We start from the raw sequence: 18,917 nt of genomic DNA, 5'->3' as shown, positions 1-18,917 counted from the left end.
CCCTTTGCCTGATTTTTTTATTTGGGTTTTGAGTCATATATCATAGAAAGAGAATTAGCTTAAGAATAAGGCACACCAAATAATAGTTTAGCTCTATGTTCTTAAGTTGACTTTAGACAAGTTGCCCTTTGGTCTCCACTTTCCTCAGCTGTAAATCAACCTGGTAGGATTGCTGAGAGGATAAAATGAGATACTGTATGTATGGAAATTTCTCCAATCACTGGCATAGATTATATTAAACCATATGAAATTGTTGAACAAAAAATGCTGAATATTGGCAATTTCATATAGTTCAACCCAAACGAGTGCTATCTTTGTTGTTATTATGTGCATTACTTTGCAAAGATGTTATGAGAATGGGAGACAGTGGATAATAATCAGTGAGCATAGTGCCTTGCAGGAAGTGGATGTTCAGTAAATGTTAGTTTCCTTACCGCATCTCATCTCACATTTCAGATTTTTTAACAGGGCATTTGCTTTCATTTATGTTCATATTTGAAGTTTGATAATAAGGCACAATTGCTAGAGTGTAGTGAAGCCTACATTTGAGTCAACATCCTTAGGAATTCTATCCAAACTTTAAAATAACCTTGAAATTTGGGGTTACAGCCTGCATTCATGTTAAAATTGACTGATACCCTAAAATCCAGTAGCCCTAGTAAGGTAATATTCATAAAGCATTTTTTTCATCCTGACTCACCTTCTCCAGAATGCATGAAACCTACATTAAGTACACTTTAAAGGTACCCTTTAGTCTGGTTCACTAAATCTTACTCCCAGTTCCCACTCTGACTCCAATCAAGTTGGTTTTCTGTCTCCCCTAACTTCCATTCTTAAATCATACCTTCACCTCTTCCCTAATTATTCTTGATTATTTATACATCCTCAGTTCTTTAAGTTTCCTTATCTTAAGTCCCATGTCCTTCATTTGTTGATAATTTGCACGTAACGGTGATCATTACCATTTCCTGTATAATTGCACTTACTGTTTTACTAAACTCTTGAGAACTTAATTACAGTTTGTCCTATTGTTTTGTGAGCCTTATGAGTTTCATAATAGTGAATGCTTTTTAAGGACAAAAATCACATCTTTTCTTTTTATTTCTTTTTATTCATTTATTATTGATTGTATTTTAGTCTTAACAGCGGGAAGCATGTGTTTAGATTCTTGAAAGGGTTGTTTGAATTGATTAGAACTATATTAATGGTAACTTTTTAAAACATTTTAATGATGTTTATATGTAATTTTTAGTTGATTACATTTTTGAGTATGGCTGCCCCCAAGAGGGGTTGGGTTCATTTCATCTGAAATCATAGAATGAGTAATGTCTGATATCTTCTTTTTTTTTCTTTCTTTTTTTTGAAAAGTACCTGGAATGTGAACAGCACTAAAAATGCTAGCTACTATTTTTCATTTTTATTTCCCCTCACTTTGTTCTCCCCATGCTGGTAATAATCCATATAAAATGCAAATTTTTTCTCATTATCACTGTACTTAAAACCTCCCCGTGGCTTCTTTTTTGCTTTTGTGCTAAAGGCCAAGCATCCTAACGTGGCATATAGCTTGGCATACGGGGTCTGGAAGTTCTGGCCCCAACTCCCTTCTCCTCCCTCGTTTTTAAGCTAGAGCTCTAGCAGGGTCAAGGGATACTTCAAACTGTCAGGATAAAAATAAAAATAAGCTAGTGTTAAACAATTGGTTCTTCTTTTAAATGTAATAATAAACAAGACATTTTTTATTTTCTTACTTTTATTTAAATTATTTCATTGATTTATTAGCTCCTGTTATGCTCTGTTCTGTAAGTTATAGGTGATTTTCTTAAGACTTTGGGCATTTATTTTATGAATTTGATAAGTCAGTCTTTTGATATTTTCTTTAGGTTACATTAATCATCTAGGTTATTTATTAATATAGTTTTAAAGAAAAAAAAACACTTTTTTTTTCCTCTAACCTGACTTCCTTTATGATATCTATCCAGCCAACCACCTGACTTTTATAAAACATCACCTTCATAAAGGCTTTTATCATCAAAAATAACATTCATAAAAAGCTTTGCAAAGTGAAAGTTCTGTGCAGTGAAAAAAATAGGACAGGCATAAATGTTGAGGCACTTTGTCACAGCTATCACAACTCTTTTCCTCTTTTTATTACTGGGGAAATGTTTTTATCTCCCTCTGTGTAGCCATAATTGCAATTCCCTAAAATAAGAGCCAAGTTTTTTGATATGTACTATAGAGTCAAGATGGAATTGGCCTATAATAAATAATAACAATATTCATTCCCAATCAATGATCCCCTAAAAGTAAATTACACAGAATACATTTTAACTGCATGTTTTGGCAGACAGTGACTTTATATAATCACTATAATAGCAATAACTACCATTTACTGAAAACTTAATATGCTGGGTACTGTGATAGGTGCTTTCCATGTAATATAGCTGATCTTCATAATAACTGAAAAGTAAGTGTTATTATCCCCATTTTAATAATGAAAGAACTGAAAAAAAAAATTAGGTAGCCTGCACAGAGCCAGAGAACTAATAAACAGAAGTGCTAGCTGGAATACAAAAAAGGGCTGCTTGATTTCAAAAAATGTCCTTTTCTCAAATAATGAAAATAACAATAGCAAAAACAATAATAAGCAAAATTTATTGAGTATTTACCAAGTGCCTGGCAATGTCCTAAGCTGGTATTATTTCATATTTATATTATATTTATTGTATGTAAGCTTAATTTTTCTTTAAAAGTTCAGCCATCATGATTTTTACTTTTGGCAAGGTGATTGATCATTTTGTTTTCTAGAAAATACCCCTCATAATTACAACTTTGAACATCAAACTTCATAGTATTTCTCTTCCTCAGGACCTAAAATCTAATAACAGTTCATCGATAGGTTTATCACAATTCAGCGTGTTCTTTAGCTTGTAGTTTCACAAATGTGCTATGGTCACTGTGCCAAGAGATGATACATTTTATTGGAGTCTGATTTATGCCACCAAAGTAACCTGGAGACTATTATATAATCAGATTTAGGACAGAACAGAAAATATCATTTTAAGATATTTAAATACATTATCCATTTAGGGCAGTCAATTCATATAACAGATATTGGAATTTTACCATGATAATTCAGGAGATTTCCCAATAGCTCCATTTACTGAACTACTTTTTTACATCTCTAGGGAAATACCAAGAGTGACTTCTTATTGACCCATTACTCATGGCAGAGAATTTCTCTGTCACATCTGTAAATCATCATCATCATCATAATAATTTTCTATTAGTGGGTGTTCTATTGTAGGAGTATGAATTCACTTTCAGGTCATTTTTAAGATATGTATTTAGAAGGCCTGCAATATTTTTTAGGTCATCTTTTAAGGTTAAGTTACCTTTACATTAAATGCTGTATTTGGGGCAAGTATCTTTAATTCTACATAGCCTTATCCTAAAAGAGACTGCAGCAGATACAGGACACCTTTTTATAGCAAACGTAAGTCTTTATTGCTTTTAACTGTGTGACCTTTTTGCCTTATATAACCTAAAGACATGGCCTCCTTTCGTATTTACTATAGATAAAGCATTGAATTCATAAAAGGTTTCATTGCCCGTAGGGGATATAGGCATTATACAATAATGTCCTATACCCCATGTCTTTTTTTTTTCTTACTATGCATAATGAAGTGGTGGAGACAAAATTTTTTTTAATGGAGAAATTATATTGAGGAAAATATGTCATTTAATATTACTTAAATGGCTAAAATTGATTTCTGAAAGCCATGTCAAAATTGCTTACTATATTTGGACAGTTTGCTATATGTGCACACCCATTGTTAAGTTATGGCATTTTGTTTCTGTCTTACCCTGTCAGTTCCCTCCATCCAAAGACCACTGGGAATACACCTTTAGTTAAACAAACTTGGGTTTATTGGCTCACTGTAATGAATGAGACAACACACCATGAGGGCTCTGCAGCATCTTTGTAAAAGGAATTGGTGCTGTAAGAAAATTGGAGTAGTTCTATGAGTGGTTATCTTAATAGTCTTTTTCTGTGTGGTGGAAGGAACAGAGCTTATAAGTGTTAACTATAATTGCTAAAGAAGCAACAGTCACTCACATTAGCTGAGATGGAAGATTGTCATTTTGGTGGGATGGCGTTCTTGTTTATTTATGAACTCAGACATGATTACAGAGGGGTCTTGTTTACATTTTGGTCCAACAAAGTTAAAGAGTGGCCTTGCCTTATGCTTGTTTATATTCAGCAGGAGACCACAGCATAGTAATACGAGCCAGGTCAGCTCCAAGCTGACAGCAGGCAGGGGCTGTATTTTGTTTTTATTTTTTCTCCTCGCAGTAAGTAGAATAGTTTAAAATGAAGTTAAATATATAACTACGGAACGTTCCTTCACAGCCTAAAGCAAACCAAAATAAACTATACTATTGGTAAACAGGGAGAGGAAAATGGTGATTGACAAAGAGTTAACTGTCATCTCTGCTGTGTTCTATCTACTAATATGCCAGATAACTCTAACCACCTAGAAAGGGACCCTTTGCACATTAATTTTCAGATTCTGTTAGGCTCATTGCTAAAGCTGGATACTTTAATTAGCAATATTCATTTAGGGCAGTCAATTCATATAACAGATATTGGAATTTTACCATGATAATTCAAGAGATTTCCCAATAGCTCCATTTACTGAAGTACTTTGTTACATCTCTAGGGAAATACCAAGAGTGACTTCTCATTGACCCATTCCTCATGGCAGAGAATTTCTCCGTCACATCTATAAATCAAGGGATGAACATTTTCTTTTGAGTTCTAAGATTGTCCCTTATAGAAGCAGAGAAACAGGCTGATGATCAATATTAATGGAGCAAAAAGAGATATTTGTAACTTATTTAAGCACTGCTGCAAAATATTTTTATGGTTCACATTAACACACCAGTAGATTTTCTCCAAAATGGAAAAATGTGTTTGTTTTCCCTTCTTCATTGAAACTCTAATAGCATTTATTTATTTTGTTTAAATACTCTTAACCCTGCTTTCAAGTGGAGCTGTTTAAACCATGCTGCCAAAGCTGAACAAGTAATGATCAATGCTTTTCCTCCCCCAAATTTGCCCCAGCTCATGAAACTATCCTATTTTAACTAATTGGAGTCACTACTGAAGTAAAACAGGATTTGTATCAAGCTTAGAATTTATAGGAGAACACAGAATATTATATTTTTTCTCTGTAAGGAATATTGTGTCCTTACTTGGCAGGAAGTTGTGTGCTTATGCTTTTTTGATTTGCAGAAGCAATGGCAATTTGCCAGTGTTCTGTTTTGGCTTTTTTGAAGGAGATTTTAATAGCTCAGTTGAATTGAAAGAGATAAATGAAGAATTTTTTTCTGGAATTGGGTTGGATATTTCACTGCAAAGAAAATAAGAAATTAAAAATAACCAAAAAATGTTTCCAACATCAAATACTAAAGTGATTTTAAGAGGCAAGTTTGTTGGAGTAGAATTGGACATGTACACATTTGAACAAAAACAGGGCACAATTCGAACAATAGCCATCCTCAAATGAAACTGACTTGCGGAACAGGAACACCTAGATATGTATTAAATAGTAATTGATGTTTTAAAGTCAAATGGCATATCAAATAAAATGATTCTTCTAAAGAGAACACTGATGTAGATAAAATGCATATTTTAAAGTGGTAAATATCTATGATATGGAGTTTTTCTATTAATGGTCATAACTCTGAAGCTGTTTCTAAATAGAACAATCCATGAAAACCCTGAACTAAAATATATGCAAGTTATTTAAAATATAGATGACATAATGAGGTGACATAATAGTTTCAGTTCTGCCATTAACTGCATATGTGCCTTTGTTTACCTCACTGAACTTTTCTAGGCCCCTCCCTCCCACTCCACTAAAAATAAAAAGGTTAGAATAGGAGATTTATAAGGTAGCTTCCAATTTAAGCACTGTATGATTCCAACCCATACAATATTGGATGAATCAGTACTGAACTGTATTTTCTTCCAAAGCAACCAAAGCATATACTTTTTAGGGGGTGAGATATTGTTTTGATTTGATCTGTTATTAATACTTACTGGACATTATTAGCAAAGCACTGTGCTAGAAGCTTTGAGACTACATGCTTGTAGAACTTAAACATTGACTTTAATATGAATCGGTGAACTAAAAATTTTTGTATTGTAGTATAATGTTCATTATTATAAAAAAAGGGTCTTAGCATTTTCAAAGTGTATTAAATTTAAATCAGAGTAGAAGCAAAGTGAATAGTGAGATGTGTTCTAGGAACACATGGGTACAAACCCTTTGAACCACACTGTGTTTGTGAGTGAGGTCACGTGAGATTGAAGTTATAGGTGTGCAGGGGTTCAAGTGTCATTACAGCAGCCATGCTGTTGTTAACCTTTGCCAAGCAGAGAATGTAATCTCCCTTTGACATAATAGTATATCGGGCAATATTCTAAGTACCTTACAGTATATTAACTCAATCTTAGTTTTATGTGCATTTTGCAGATGAGAAAAGTGAAGAACAGAATCTAGCAATTAGACTAAAGTCATAGTGCTATCAAAGAACAAAGCCAAGATTTGAACAGAGGCAATCTGCTTCTAGAGTAAACAGAGCAGACTGCTTTGTGCATGAAAGTAATTACTAACACAAATTGGAGGATATATATTTTTTCTGTGATATTGATAAGTTTGATAGCAACATCTTTAGGAAGAGAGGTAGAACTGCACAGTGTTTGATTGCCCTATCACAAATGCCCTCAGTTACTAAACATCTGACGTGTCCAACCTTAATCCATTGCCTTATTATACCCTGCTCCTGTCCACCAAAGTAACATGCCTAAACTTTACTCATCAATTATTTAATGAATTTCCAAATCAAAATGTCTTTTATGATAAGAAGTGAAACTTGGAAAAGCAAAAACAGTTAATATTTCACCAAATATTCTTATTCATCTCTGGATAACAAATCTCCAAAAGGGATAGATTTAAATTTGATATAGTACCTGCATTCTTTTTTTTTAACTTCTTTTTTTTAATTCATTTTTATTGAGATATATTCACATACCATGCAGTCATACAAAGCGTACATTCAGTGTTCACAGTACCATTATATAGTTGTGCATTCATCACCAAAATTAATTTTTGAACATTTTCATTACCACACACACAAAAATAATAAGAATAAAAATTAAAGTGAAAAAGAACAATTAAAGTAAAAAAGAACACTGGGTGCCTTTTCTTTTTTTTTGCCCCCGTTTTTCTACTCATCCATCCATACACTGGACAAAGGGGAGTGTAGTTCATATGGCTTTCCCAATCACATTGCCACCCCTCATAAGCTACATTTTTATACAATCATCTTCAAGATTCAAGGGTTCTGGGTTGTAGTTTGATGGTTTCAGGTATTTACTGCTAGCTATTCCAATTCATTAGAACCTAAAAAGAGTTGTCTATATTGTGCATTAGAGTGCCCATCAGAGTGACCTCTTGGCTCCTTTTGGAATCTCTCTGCCACTGAAACTTATTTCATTTCCTTTCACATACCCTTTTTGGTCAAGAAGATGTTCTCCATCCCATGATGCCAGGTCTGGATCCCTCCCCGGGAGTCATATTCCATGTTGCCAGGGAGATTTACTTCCCTGGGTGTCAGATCCCACGTAGCGGGGAGGGCAGTGATTTCATCTGCCAAGTTGGCTGAGCTAGAGAGAGAGGGCCACATCTGAGCAACAAAGTGACATTCAGGAGGAGGGTCTTAGGTACAATTATAGGGAGGCCTAGCCTCTCCTTTGCATCAACAGTCTTGCCAAGGGCAAGTCCTGTGGTAGAGGGCTCAACCCATCAAACCACCAGTCCCCTATGTCTGTGAGCACATCAGCAGCCATCGAGGTGGGGGAGCCCAACACCCCGGCATTCTCCACCAGCTCCTCAAGGGGGCTCTGTGTATTTTTTTCATTTTTTTAATTAACTGTTTTTTTTTAAATTGACTATATCAAAAAAAATTTTTTAAAAACATACAATAAAAAAACATTTCAAGCAAACTGTAACAAGGGAGTAAGAAAAAGACAACTAACCTAAAATAACCACTTTACTTCCAACATGTTTCTACTCTACCCCAAGAAAATACCTAATATAGCAACATTTCTGTGAACTTCCTACCAAACCCATCAGAAATTAACAAACCATAGTCATTCCTGGGCATTCCCAGAACGTTAAATTTAACAGATAGCTTATCTGTTCTTGTTGGGTTATCGTTCCCCTTTCATTAATTGCTCTCTATTGTTAGTTCCCCATACCTGCATTCCTAATGATGATGATGATGATGATGATGATGGCAGGTTACACTTAGTATGTGCAAGGCACTGTTCTAAGTGCTTTGCTTTTAAACCCATTTGATCCTCATAAAAACCCTTTGAGGTGACATAACAGTTATTGCTAATTTATTATATTATATTATCATTTTACAAATGATGAAAGTGAAGCAGAGAATAAGTAACTGGCCAATGTAGGAAGCAGGATTTCAACCCAGAGAGTCTGGATCCTGAGCCTATATTCAACATCATGAGAATATATTTAGCCATTTTTTCTTTTTTACTCATTCACTATTCATTCTTTAATGTTTCTAGCATTCAGTCATTCAGCAAATATTTATTGAATGCTACTCTGTGTTAGGTACAGAGGCATTAGCAGTTAATGAGATAGGCAAAAGTCCTTTCTTTCATGGAACTTACATTCTAGTACAAAAAAATATAGACATTAAACAAATAAATAATTTGTACAGATTGTGAAAATTCCCAGGAAAAAGTAGAAAGATGTGAAAGTAACTGCAAGATGTCAACTTTAGATAAAGAGATCAGCAAAGATATTTCTGTTTTAGCCATTTGTAGCCACAGTGATAAAAGAAATGGGGAAATAAGTTTACAGAAAGCAATATAGAAAAAATAAAATTATACAGAATCCAAAGTCTTAGGCAAGTTATCAATGTTAAGCTTATTGTCATTCAGAGCTTAGTAAATTAGAGAATTGAAGACACTGCAGGAAGGGTTAGGTTGTATATACATATGAGTTTTCAAAATTTATTATGAAAAAGTGAAGAGATGTGGTTTAATATTTTTAAAAAATATGAGAATGCCATCCTAGGTGGGAGATACGCCAAATGACAAATCAGTGGCATATGAGTTTTACGTGGAGGAGAGGGACTATCCTTTATTTGGTGCTAAAAATACGAGCTGGTAATAGGTGGTCCTGAAGTTAATTAGACAAAGTTAGAGACCCTTGGAGATTATAATCAAGACTTTTATTTTAATGTATTTCAATGCAATTGGGAACACTTGGGAGTTGTTGAGAATCAATCAACAATTGTGTTTTAGTTTCCTAGGTTGCTTAACCAAATTCCATGAACTGTGTTGGCTTAAAAACAGAAATTTATTAGCTTATGGTTTTGGGGTTAAAAAATGTCCAAATGAAGGCATCATCAAAGTGATGCTTTCTTCCAGAAGGTGTTCTGGGTCTGGCTACCAAGATCATTGACTCCGTCACAAGGCAAGGCAAATGGCAGCATCTGTTGATCTCTCCCTTCTGTACCAGGTTTCAGTTCCGTTGATTTCTGCTTTTTACTTCCTGTGTCCTTTTTCTCTCTCATGTCTGAAAACATTCCTCTTATAAAGGATTCCAGTAATAGGATTAAGACCCCTCCTAAGTGGGTTGGGCCACACACCTTAACTGGAGTAACTTCATCAAAAGTCTTACTTACAATGGGTTCATGCTCATGGGAATGGAGTGGATTTAAGAACATGTTTTTTCTGGGGTACATACAGCTTCAAGTTACCACAAATTGATTAATATCTGCTGCAATAAGCCTTTTTACTAGTCTCTGGATATCCTCTCTTGCCCCCTACCAATAATATATATATTTTTTTCCTTCTGTGACCAGAATGACTTTTTAAAACACAAATATGACCAAGTTACTTCTGAGATGTAAAACTCTTCAAGGACGCCCATTATTGTCAAATTCAAATAAATGAAAACCTAAACAAAGACCATAAATTTGTTTGATTTAGCCCCATGCTATCTCTCTCATTCCTCCTCACTTTTTCCAGAGCTCCCTCATGCCACACTTGCCTTCCTCTTCATTGAACACTTTGCTTACACTGCTGATTTTTCTACCTGTGTAATTCTTCTTTGTATCATCCCTTTCCCCATCATACACACACGCACACACACACACACACACACACACACAAATACACACCACATGCATATCTTGCTTCAACTAGTGAAGTTCTACTTATTAATGACATTATTTTATTAATATCTTCTTTGCCAGATTTGTAGTGCCAGTTAAATGCACAATTGTAACTGTTTTGTTCACCATTGTCTTCCCAGCATCTTTATGGTGTTTGGCACTAGTAGGCCCTTAATAATAATTTATCTAATAAATGAGTAACTTAATGAATCATGATAGGTACTACGGGAAAAGCAAATATGCACAAAATGTCTCCACACAAGTTATACACACAACAAGAACACATAAGCAAATAAAGATGAGAAATTCAAGATGATAAAACACTCAATGCTGTGTTATGGTGGTAACTTCCAGGCTGGCAAGTTTGCATAAAATGAATGTGTGGAGCTAGGAATTAATATGACAAATACAAGGGACCAAGATTGGAATATAGCAGACATCTTATGTGAGGGATTGGAGAGAATACAGATAATGCACCAGCCTTAAATAGGAGTATAAATTAAATGTGTAGGCAGTGAAAAGCCACTGCAAGCTGGTAATAAAGAAATGGCACCCCCAAAATGACACTGCAATCTAGGCAAATTTGTCTGTAAATGTGGGAGAAAATGTGGCTTAGTTTTCAACCAGAACTTGATTCAAATTTTAGCTCTGTGAACTGGACAAACATTTTAGCCTTTCTGAAATTTATTTTCCTTTTTTGGCAACATAGATATATTTCCATCTATCTTAATGTAGTGTTTTGGTGATTAAATGAAATAACCCAAATGAAGTAACTTGCAGACTATGTTGAGAAGTGGATTCCACGTATTATATTGTTTTGGTTCCCTTCTACTTCCCTGGTAGTAGGAAGGGTTACACCAGAGAGACACACAAGGAGGGCTGATTTAATAAGAATAGGTATGAAATGACAAGGATTTAGACCTAGATAGTGGCAGCAAGAATGAAGAGACACTGGACAAATCCTAGACTTATATTAAAGAAAAAACTAGTAGAAATTGATGAAGACTGAAAACAGATTTTTTGTAAGCTATCTATGATTTAGCCTATTGTAGTTCATCTTAAAGGGTCGAAAGAGAAACAAATGACAGGATTTTCTTTTCATTGTCTCCTTCTCTTTTACTTTGTAGTCATAATTATGTAATTCATACCTGAAAAGCATTTCAAGCAGGTCCTGTTCAAAATCCAGCCTCCAGTACTCGCTGACCCATGACTGCCTCTATTTCATTTCCCTTTGCAATTTTAGGGTTGAGAGTCATCTCAGGGAAGACTGTTAGTTTAAAGACTTTTTCCCTCCTCAGTAAACACATGTTCCATCAGTTATTTAGCAAATATTTGTTGAATTATAAGCACTTTAAGAGAAACTGCTCAATTATGAAAAGCCAGATAAGCAGTCATTGTCCTCCCACATAAAACTTACCTGAGTGGGGAGACAATGAAAAAATGAGCAAATAAATGAACGGTAATTGATGGTAAAATGAGCCATGATTACGTGTGCCACAGAAAAGGGTTCTGTGATTAGAAAATAACAGTGAAGGGTGGGAGAGGGATACTATGAGGAGCTCAGAAGAGTTATGTAGGCTGATGATATAAAATTAGGAATTGAGACACAAAGTTGAAATTGAAGCCAAAATTTATCAGTGAAATCATTTAGAAAGAGATCGTAGAAAATTTGTTCAAAGGAAAGTTTATTCCAAGTCCCAATTTATAGAACTAAGTGGATTTTCTCTTATTGAAGTAGAGAGAGCAGGTAAGATCCCTCCACGACCCCAAGGTGCCCTCTTAATTTCTGGAGACATGGTCTACAGAACTGCTGGTGATTAGGGAAAGAGCACTGAGTAAGATAGACTTCAGCTCACAGCACCCACACAATATTGGGAAAATAGCTTCTAAGACCATCAGATTCTCATTAACAATAATGTCATTTAAATTCTGCCCCTGATTTACCTGTGCCATTGTCAGCATATTGCACAGCTAACAATTGTCATGGATTCCTCATTGATAAATATGTGCTTCTTCATTAAAACAATGAAAATATTTTATGATTAACACAAAAATTAAAGATAATTTTCTAGGCACCAAAGCTAATATAATATACTTAGGGGCATCTCTACATTTCTCTAACTTCTGACTTGATCTCTGCTCTACATTACGGTAAGAGAGAATGTTCTCTTCTAAGGCATAGTCTCATAAGTATTTCTCTCTGTTGGCCTCTCTGTGTCTTCTCCCCTTGCTCTCATCTCTGGCAATTCTTACAATTTTCTTTTCCTTTATAACTGTACCTTTTTTAAGGACTAAGCTCAGAAAAATAAGTTTCAAAATTCCTGATGTTATTCTCAACTAAACTTTTTCTCAAAAATCTAGGCTGGCCTTCCCCTCTTCCACCCCACCCCCACTCTGGGCTTCTTTCCCAGCAAGTCTTTCTCTCTAGTGGTGACTCTTCTGTGTAGAGCAGTGATTAACTTGTAAATTAACATCTCTGCATCACAAGTGCCCTTATAAACAGGATAAAATACCAGGAGGAAGATGCTTGAAGTGACAGTTTACAGCAGGAAATTGAAAAACCTTTCTTGACTCTTTCTCTTCCTCTACATTTTGAAAAATTTCCTGTTCTCTCTGTCCTTAGCAACCTGGAAATTTATTAGCCAATTAACTCCTAATAAATGATTTTTTGTTAGATGTTGATGAACCAATGACTTTGCCTTTTGCTAAAGTTTTTGTTTAAGTTCTTTCCTCTATCTGAAATGCTTTTATGCCCATAGTCACCTTTGAGACTTGGAAAACTCTACTCGTTTTAAAAAATTCATCCCAGTCACCTCCTCTTGTAGGAGTCTTCCTTAATTTGTCTAATTGATGCTTCTCAGCACACCCGTAATACTTTCACATTAAGGACAATATTGAATATATGGACTTTTAACTTAGAGGACGCTTGAGTTCTGACTACTCCTTTTATTAGTGGTATGATTTGGGGCAAGTTACTGTGTCTTTTAAGTCTCATTGTCTTTATCTGCACAATGTGCTACATAAAGAACTTAACTCCTAAATTTCTTTTAAGTATTATACACTTGTAAAATAAAGTATATATAAAACACACTTGGCCTTAAATGTTATAATAATGTAAAAGCATGTATCTTGAATGAACATGAGTATGTTACATTTTTTAAAGACTCTTAGAGAAAATAAGTCTTTAACCAAACAAATAATTGTGATATAGATTTTTTTTAAAAACATATGCGATTGGATTCCTAGGGATCTTTCTTCGGTGGCTTTCAAATTATGCTAAAAAAGAATCCATTTAATCCAATGGGGTGATCTGTTTGAAGATGTGTGTAACTAGAAACATGACACTCAGTAAACAGATATCACAATAAATATAATACCAAAGCCTGGTGAAAGCCAAACTACCTATGTTTAAATACCAGCTCGGCCATTTTCTAGCTGTGTTATTTAGGGCAAATTCTTCAACTCGCCATAATAATTTTCTCTTATAAAATGAATAATTGTAGAAATAATTAAATAAATTAAATAACGAAGTTTTCTGAGGATTGAGTAACTGTGTGTACAGCTGGAATAGAGTAAGCATAGAGTACATGTTTGCAATTATTACTGTATGCCAGGCACTTTGCTGGGTGCAGGGGATTCTGTGATGAACTCTGGGGAAGAGTGGCATTTAGCAACTAAACAAAACTAATAGAAATACATAATTTCAAATTTTGGCCCTTCTAAGAAGAAAAACAATGTGTAATGAAGCGCATAATAAGAACAATTAAAATGAGAGTTAAGGCCAGGAGTAAAAAGGTAAGCATTATTACTATGGGTAAAATAGCTTGCCAACTGAAGAACGAGTTATTTTTCCCTTAAAGCTATAGCATTTTTTAAGAATAGAGAAATAATTGAAAACTGATAAAATCTACTAGTGCTTTTTATTCTTATCGATAATAAACATTGCATATTTTAATTTTTTTGCGTATGTAAGTACATATAGCTGATTAGAAAATGAATAAACACATTGTCTGTTTTTACAGCCTATCAACTAAGAGTCTGCCAACCTCCACCCCTTGTCCCAAATGCTGAAATTTTGACAGAAGATGATGAATTTGAAATAGGTAAAGTCTGTTAAATTACTTTCAAAGAAAGAATACTGTTAACAGAGGTACTTATAAAGAGATAAAAATAAAGAATAACAGCGCCCTGACTTTAGACCCTCTTTTCCTGGATGATGGATATTGTTTAAAATTCTTAAAACTGGAGAGCAGTAAATGGAGGAAAAGGGAATATTAAGCAAAAAATGAATTATGTATTCCAGAATATATAATCAGGAAACAGCGTGGGAATTTGAACCATTTGACTATTTGGGTAATAATTCCCAAATTCTTCTTTTGCTGCCTTCTGACACTATAGTTCTACTTACTGTTCTTTTTGCATCCAGGCCTAATCCTGACTCAGAATGAATGGTCAATAAGGTATATTGGAAGACATATTTCATTTCCATAGCCTGGGAAATGGTTGGTTGACTATGCTCAATTCGATAAATAAAATTCTTTTAAACTGGGATGGAAATTCAATCCAGATAATGTCTCACATTTGAAAAATGATGTAAGAAAAAAAAAGACTTCTTAGTGTTACCATAATAACCTTAATCATTGTTATTATTAACATATTTGTTTTTGGCCAAGAAATGTAAAGAAAATATCAGTGATCAAGTACATCTAATCTTAATATAAAAGCAATAAATAAGAATCCTTCTAAATGTGTGATATACCTTTAATGAATATCATACATGTACCAACCAAATTGTTTCCTTTTGACTATTGCTAATATCCAGCCAGTATGCACAGGTCAACTGGTGGTTAACTCTTGGCTTCTGTTGTAATTGATCAGTGACTATGAAGTATTGGCTGTTCAGTATTTTGAATATAATCTCTACTTGTAACTAATAGAATATTTTATACCTATTGAAAGTGTTTGGGAAAAATACATTCTGCTGTTATAACTGTAATGTCTGTTCATTTTTGCCATTTCCTTCTGGCTTATCTGAAGCCCTCTCTCTCTCTCTCTCTCTCTCTCGCTCCCTTTTTTTTTTTTTTTTTTTCTTTTCCTAATAGGTGATATTATTAGGTACCAGTGTCTCCCAGGATTTACTTTGGTTGGTAATGCAATTCTGACATGTAGATTAGGAGAACGACTCCAGATGGATGGAGCACCTCCAGTTTGTCAAGGTACCGATTCTTATAATTATTTATTTTTTAAATATTTGTTTTATGCTTAACTCAATAGTGGTAAAATTGAGGGAGAATCTATTACATATTAAAGTTTTAACTGGCAGTAATGTTAAAAGTTATACAACTAATATGTGATATTTTCATTTCATTATTTGACTTTAAACATTTTTTATTTTTCTGAGGTTTATTTTTCTAGTTTAGCTTAAAGTCAGTTCAACCTATTTAAATCATTTTTCCACTTAGGAAAAGGGGTGGGAAAATAGGGAAATAGCTTTACATAAAGATGCCATTGTTTATTGCTTTTACTTGGAAACAGTCTCTGTTCTAACCACTGAGCACACGCTAAGTATGAAGATCTGTGGATAAAACAAAAATGAAAATGAAAATAAACAAAGATCATATAATAAATAGCCCCTTTAAGATAACATGGAAAAAGTGATATGGCAGCTGTACAGATGGGAGCAATACAGTGTGTGTGGGAGATAGACAGGAGACTATAGAATTATGTAATATCTTACTGTTTGTGCCAGTTTGAATGTATTATGTCCCCCCAAATGCCATTATCTTTAATGTAATCTTGTGCGGGCAGACCTATCAGTGTTAATTAGATTTTAATTCTTTGAGTGTTTCTGTGGAGATGTGCCTCACCCAACTGTGGGTGATGACTCTGATTGGATAATTTCCATGGAGGTGTTGGTCTGCCCATTGGGTGGGTCTGAGTTAAATTACTGGCACACTATATAAGATCAGACAGAAGGATCACGCTTGCCACAGACAAGAGGGACACTTTGAAGAAAGCACAGGAACTGCAGATGAGAGACAGTTTGAACACGGCTGATGAAAGCAGACTCTTGCTCTGGAGAAGCTAAGAGAGGACAAATGCCCCAAAAGCAACTGAGAGTGACATTTTGAAGAGGAGCTGCCGCCTAGAGAGGAACATCCTGGGAGAAAGCTGTTTTGAAACCAGAACTTGGAGCAGATGCCAGACACGTGCCTTCCCAGCTAACAGAGGTTTTCCGGACACCATTGTCCATCCTCTAGTGAAGGTACCTGATTGCTGATGTGTTACCTTGGACACTTTACGGCCTTAAGACTGTAACTGTGTAACCAAATAAACCTCCTTTTAAAAAAGCCAATCCATCTTTGGTGTTTTGCATTCCGGCAGCATTAGCAAACTAGGAAATCTTGATGGAGGGCTTTCTCCTTGAGTCATGAGTTTCAAATGATGAGTGGGACTTATTCTGGTAGAACAGGGCTGGAGAAAGTATTGTTGATGTTGCAGATATGTATTCATAGACACAAAAGCAAAATATAGTGAGGCATGGACTGCAAGGAATTCACTATGTTACAAGGGCAATATCATGAGGTATCTTGAATGATGTGCTCAAGTTGTGATGTTCGGGGATCATTTATTTTTCATTTATGTAACTCCTAGGGCTCAAACAGTGCCTGATTCATAGTAACTCTTCATAAATACTGGTTAATTGAACTTGATTATCCCTCCCCAGATTTCCTTGGATTACTTCTTTCATTAAGGATTCTTCCTCAGAATATATAAATCTGTTCAGTATCTTAATTGTTTTAATGAGCCTGAAACAAAAATTCTGTTTATTGTTCCAAACATGCTATATATAAGAATTAACATTTGATGTTCTACCTAAAATTGGAATCTTTATAAGAAAATAGAAGGATTTTTCACAAGAGGCTTATACAGTAGCAAATAGGAAAGCAGGTTTGGAGGTATATACCAACTCCAAAGTGCAAATTTCCTTGCTCTTGGTCATTGATTTTAGAACATCTTGGAGTTGTTTGTGTAATCTGAACTCAATCATTATCTCAATGATATTTAGATGTCATTCATTCAACTTCCTCCTTCAATCAAGCAAGGGTATTTTGTAGTCCATTTAGTATTCATATTCAGATATTTAGATATGTGAATGGAGAAGACAGGATCACAGCCTTTTGGGAGATTATAGGTGGGAGAATAACTTGGATGGAGACAGGATGGTATGTGCAGAATGAGGTGCTGAACTGTGCATCATGGGAACCATAGGCTCAGGCACAACAGAGATTCTCAACAAATGAGAGCACTATTGTTTACACAGCAGAAAGGGTCCAAAAGAGCAGGGGAAGAGATCCCATTGTGACTGGTTGATGGGGAGGCCAACTGCATGGGTCCAAGTTGGTAGATGGTAATTCTGCATGCTCCTCTTCACATTGAAGAGGGACACCTATGCTGCCTGAAGAATGGGTATTTATACAACTCAGGTGGAGGAGACCCTGCCACTGAGCAAAAAGCATGTATCGAGCAAACTTTGTATAGGGTCCCTGCCATGATAAGCAACTGGAACTGCTTATTCCCTGTTTGGAGTTCAAGGTACAGTCAGATCTAATATCTCCTCCAGGGGCAGAATAGAAACATATTTAAACATCTGCACAGAAAAGAAAAGGAAGCATGTAGACGAGGGGCTGGGAGGTACCCACTGAGCATATCTCTACCATCCACAGAAGTATACATGAGCAATTACATAAAAGGACTTTTTCCTTGACCTCAATATGTAAATTATATTGTCAGGTCTTGGAGGGCAAGATATTTTGTTTTCATATTTGAGTCCCAATTTAATAAAAGTTTGTTGAATTAAAATAAACAAAACAATCCAAATAACCTAAATACCTCACAGTCCTTCACACCTCAAACTTTCAATAACTTATTTCCAAAACCAGAATCTCCAACAGCTTAGTCACTGCATTGCTTCTTATTCTGTCTTATATGGAGATTAAAAAAAAAAAAGACAATCAATTTTTGTCTCATAATAATGCCTCAGGTACTACTTTAAATGAATAAATCATCCCTCAGAATGAGAATGAGTCTACCCAGGGTTACTGTATTAATTAATTGACCAGACATTTAAGACAAAGAGCTGATGTTACATTTTGGTTTAATTGAGTTAAATCATGGGCTTACTAAAGCAATCATACATTTGGAATCTGCTAAAACTATCTGCTTGTTTATAATCCATTTTAATTATTTGGTTTCTCCCACTTTTTGTAAAGGGGCAGAATCATTTTTGTTATTTTTCCTTTGATCCTCTTTAGTTCTCTATATCCTACTTAATATGTAGAAGGAAATTCCAAATATGGTGCTCTTCAAAGAGCATGATGTAAATGAAATACAATGGATGATTATATTTTGTTGTTAAAAATGTGTCATAACCACACATTAGCTTATATTCCTCATCTTTGACTCAAATTTTCCTTTCCATTTCCAGTCTTTCAAGTTTATTTATTTTTACATATTTTTCATTTTATGAAAAGCAAAGGCCAGGTTTCTTTTTTTAGGCTAAGAATGATCTGACACCATTTATTCATTTACTAAAAATAAATCTAAAAATCATATCCAAGAAGCAAACATCTTAGATT

The 18,917-nt window shown here is 34.7% G+C and overlaps 1 protein-coding gene across 8 annotated transcripts in view; it reads left to right on the top strand.

The window, feature by feature from the left end:
* Window positions 1–18,917, top strand: part of CSMD3 (CUB and Sushi multiple domains 3) — a 1,408,207-nt gene that overhangs the window by 1,292,842 nt on the left and 96,448 nt on the right. For all 8 annotated transcript variants that reach the window (XM_037802758.1, XM_037802757.1, XM_037802756.1 and 5 more), the window contains 2 exons: window positions 14,301–14,381; window positions 15,381–15,494. In XM_037802758.1, coding sequence (XP_037658686.1) covers window positions 14,301–14,381; window positions 15,381–15,494 — 195 coding nt within the window. The remainder of the gene's footprint in view (window positions 1–14,300; window positions 14,382–15,380; window positions 15,495–18,917) is intronic.

Source organism: Choloepus didactylus, chromosome 14 (assembly GCF_015220235.1).
Source record: "Choloepus didactylus isolate mChoDid1 chromosome 14, mChoDid1.pri, whole genome shotgun sequence".
In the NCBI taxonomy this organism is placed as follows: Eukaryota; Metazoa; Chordata; class Mammalia; order Pilosa; family Megalonychidae; genus Choloepus; species Choloepus didactylus.
The sequence above is the reverse complement of the archived record's forward strand: the minus strand, read 5'-3'. Positions and strand labels throughout refer to the sequence as shown.